At 40.6% G+C, this 2,500-nt stretch overlaps 1 protein-coding gene across 1 annotated transcript in view; it reads left to right on the forward strand.

The window, feature by feature from the left end:
* Positions 1-2,500, forward strand: part of LOC123498911 (PDF receptor-like) — a 76,861-nt gene that overhangs the window by 73,812 nt on the left and 549 nt on the right. Inside the window, exon 12 of the mRNA XM_045246451.1 lies at positions 2,058-2,500. This exon is cut by the window's right edge and continues 549 nt beyond it. Coding sequence (XP_045102386.1) covers positions 2,058-2,190 — 133 coding nt within the window. The 3' untranslated portion in view covers positions 2,191-2,500. The remainder of the gene's footprint in view (positions 1-2,057) is intronic.

Here is a 2,500-nt window from a genome sequence, read left to right on the forward strand (position 1 = left end):
AGTTAAAAATGAATAGATAACTCATACTCTCTCTCTCTCTCTCTCTCTCTCTCTCTCTCTCTCTCTCTCTCTCTCTCTCTCTCTCTCTCTCTCTCTCTCTTTCTGTAGGGATGATTTATAGATCCAAGACTTCATTGCTACTCTTAATGACTTGATCACTGACTTGTCTGCAACAAGAACACCTATCCACATTATGGACGATTTTAACATCAACATTCTTAATCATGAAGAAACACATGCACAAAACTTGGTGAATATGTTTCACACGAAAAAGTATATAGACTCTGTAAAATCCAGAGTATCTTTATTTACAGGGGTTATATATAAGCTAAGAAATTACTTAAATGCAAGCTGCTTAAGACAAATTTATTTCACTTTAATATATCGACATTTTCTTTATTGTTCTGCTATATGGGGAGGCGCCTATAAAACATATATTGACAGTTTATTCCTGACACAAAAGAAACTCTTACGCATCATGTTTTACAGAAATCGTCATGATCACACTAATAGTTTATTCAGAGATTCGAAATTCTTAAAGCTTCATGATATTATTTAACTTCAAACAAACATATTTGTGTATAAATCTTTACATGTATTTGCAATAGATACAGGCTTCACATAATACCATAGACTTTTAATGCCCGAAGACCCCAGACACTACGCATACCACTGTTCTGAACATCACACGCCCAGCAAAGCATCCTCTCAAGGGGTGCCACAAGCTGGAACAACTTGTCGCATGAACTTCTTACAACCAACTTTGATTTATTTAAACATACGATTGTAAAAACTATATTCTCTAAACACAATGATCAACCAGCTGATCCCATCTAAGTTGTTTCACTTCAACACAATGTGACAAAGTTCCCCTGTATTTGCCTTGCTGTGTTGGTATAATTTGCTTTACTTTTGTTCCTGTCTTTCATAAATGTAAATTATTTGTATATACATTTCGACCTGATTTTGTTCTTAATTTTTGTTAGTTTATTTATTTTTTTTATCATATTTGTCAGTATTTTCATAACATATGTGAACATGCACCATAAATGTAAATATTATCATTTAGTACCTACTTTTGTACCCATTTTTTTTTTTTTTACTATTATATACTTTAGATCCTGATTGTTATGAGTTTTTTATTATTATCTCTCTCTCTCTCTCTCTCTCTCTCTCTCTCTCTCTCTCTCTCTCTCTCTCTCTCTCTCTCTCTCTCTCTCTCTCGTGTGCTCAAAATTAATCAATACCAAAAGATAAATACTATTAACACTACATATAAGGCATCTCTCTCCAGTGTGTGCGTGTGAGCGTGTCTGCGGGTACGTGTGTGTGTGTGTGTGTGTGTGTGTGTGTGTGTGTGTGTGTGTGTGTGTGTGTGTGTGTGTGTGTGTGTGTGTGTGTGCTAGTAAGAATCTGTATACATTTTTCTCCCTTTCCTCCTTCTTAATCATTAGTTGTGTATATCTACGTATCCTTGTGTGTGTCTTACATATTTCCCGTGTGTGTGTGTGTGTGTGTGTGTGTGTGTGTGTGTGTGTGTGTGTGTGTGTGTGTGTGTGTGTATGTGTATTCACCTCGGTCGCCTGCTGGTCACCCAGCCAGTCTTCCCCATTACGGAGCGAGCTCAGAGCTCATAGACCGATCTTCGGGTAGGACTGAGACCACATCAACACACTCCACACACCGGGAAAGCGAGGCCACAACCCCTCGAGTTACATCCCGTACCTATTTACTGCTAGGTGAACTCGAGTTACATCCCGTACCTATTTACTGCTAGGTGAACAGGGGCTAACACATTAAGAGGCTTGCCCATTTGCCTGTGCGCCGGGATTCGAACCCGGTCCTCTCGATTGTGAGTCAAGCGTGCTAACCACTACACTACGCGGTGTGTATGTGTGTGTGTGTGTGTGTGTGTGTGTGTGTGTGTAGGTGTGTGGGTGTGAAAGGAGTGCTAATAAGAATCTGTATACATTTTTCTCCCTTTCCTCCTTCTTAATCATTAGCTGTGTATATCCACGTATCCTTGTGTCTTATGTGTGTCCCCCTCTGTGCCGCAGCGAGACAGTGGTGGTGCCTGAAGAGCCGCTGACAGTGATAAGGCAGCAGGTGGTGACGGAGACCACGACGGAAGAGGGAGCGTCGGCAGGGGGGAGGGAGGCAGTGAAGGGTGAAATGACCACTACTGTATGACCCTGCACCCCCTTCCTTCCCCTCTCCTCTCCCTCTCACTCTCACTCTCCCTCTGTTTCAATTCCTATATTCCTCACATTCTAAGCCTTACAGTATTTCATTATTTTTCTTACTTAATTTTGACTTTTTTTTCTTATATTAATCTTCCTACTCTTTTTTTCCTTGCCCTGAAAAATTATGCTCTTCCTCTTCCTTCTTCTCCTCCTCCTCCTCCTCCTCCTCCTCCTCCTCCTCCTCCTCCTCCTCTCTCCTCTACCACCAATCATCACTTCCAGACATCAAATAATTTTACATACAACTCTTAACTCTC

Source organism: Portunus trituberculatus, chromosome 48, assembly GCF_017591435.1.
Source record: "Portunus trituberculatus isolate SZX2019 chromosome 48, ASM1759143v1, whole genome shotgun sequence".
NCBI classification, from domain to species: Eukaryota; Metazoa; Arthropoda; class Malacostraca; order Decapoda; family Portunidae; genus Portunus; species Portunus trituberculatus.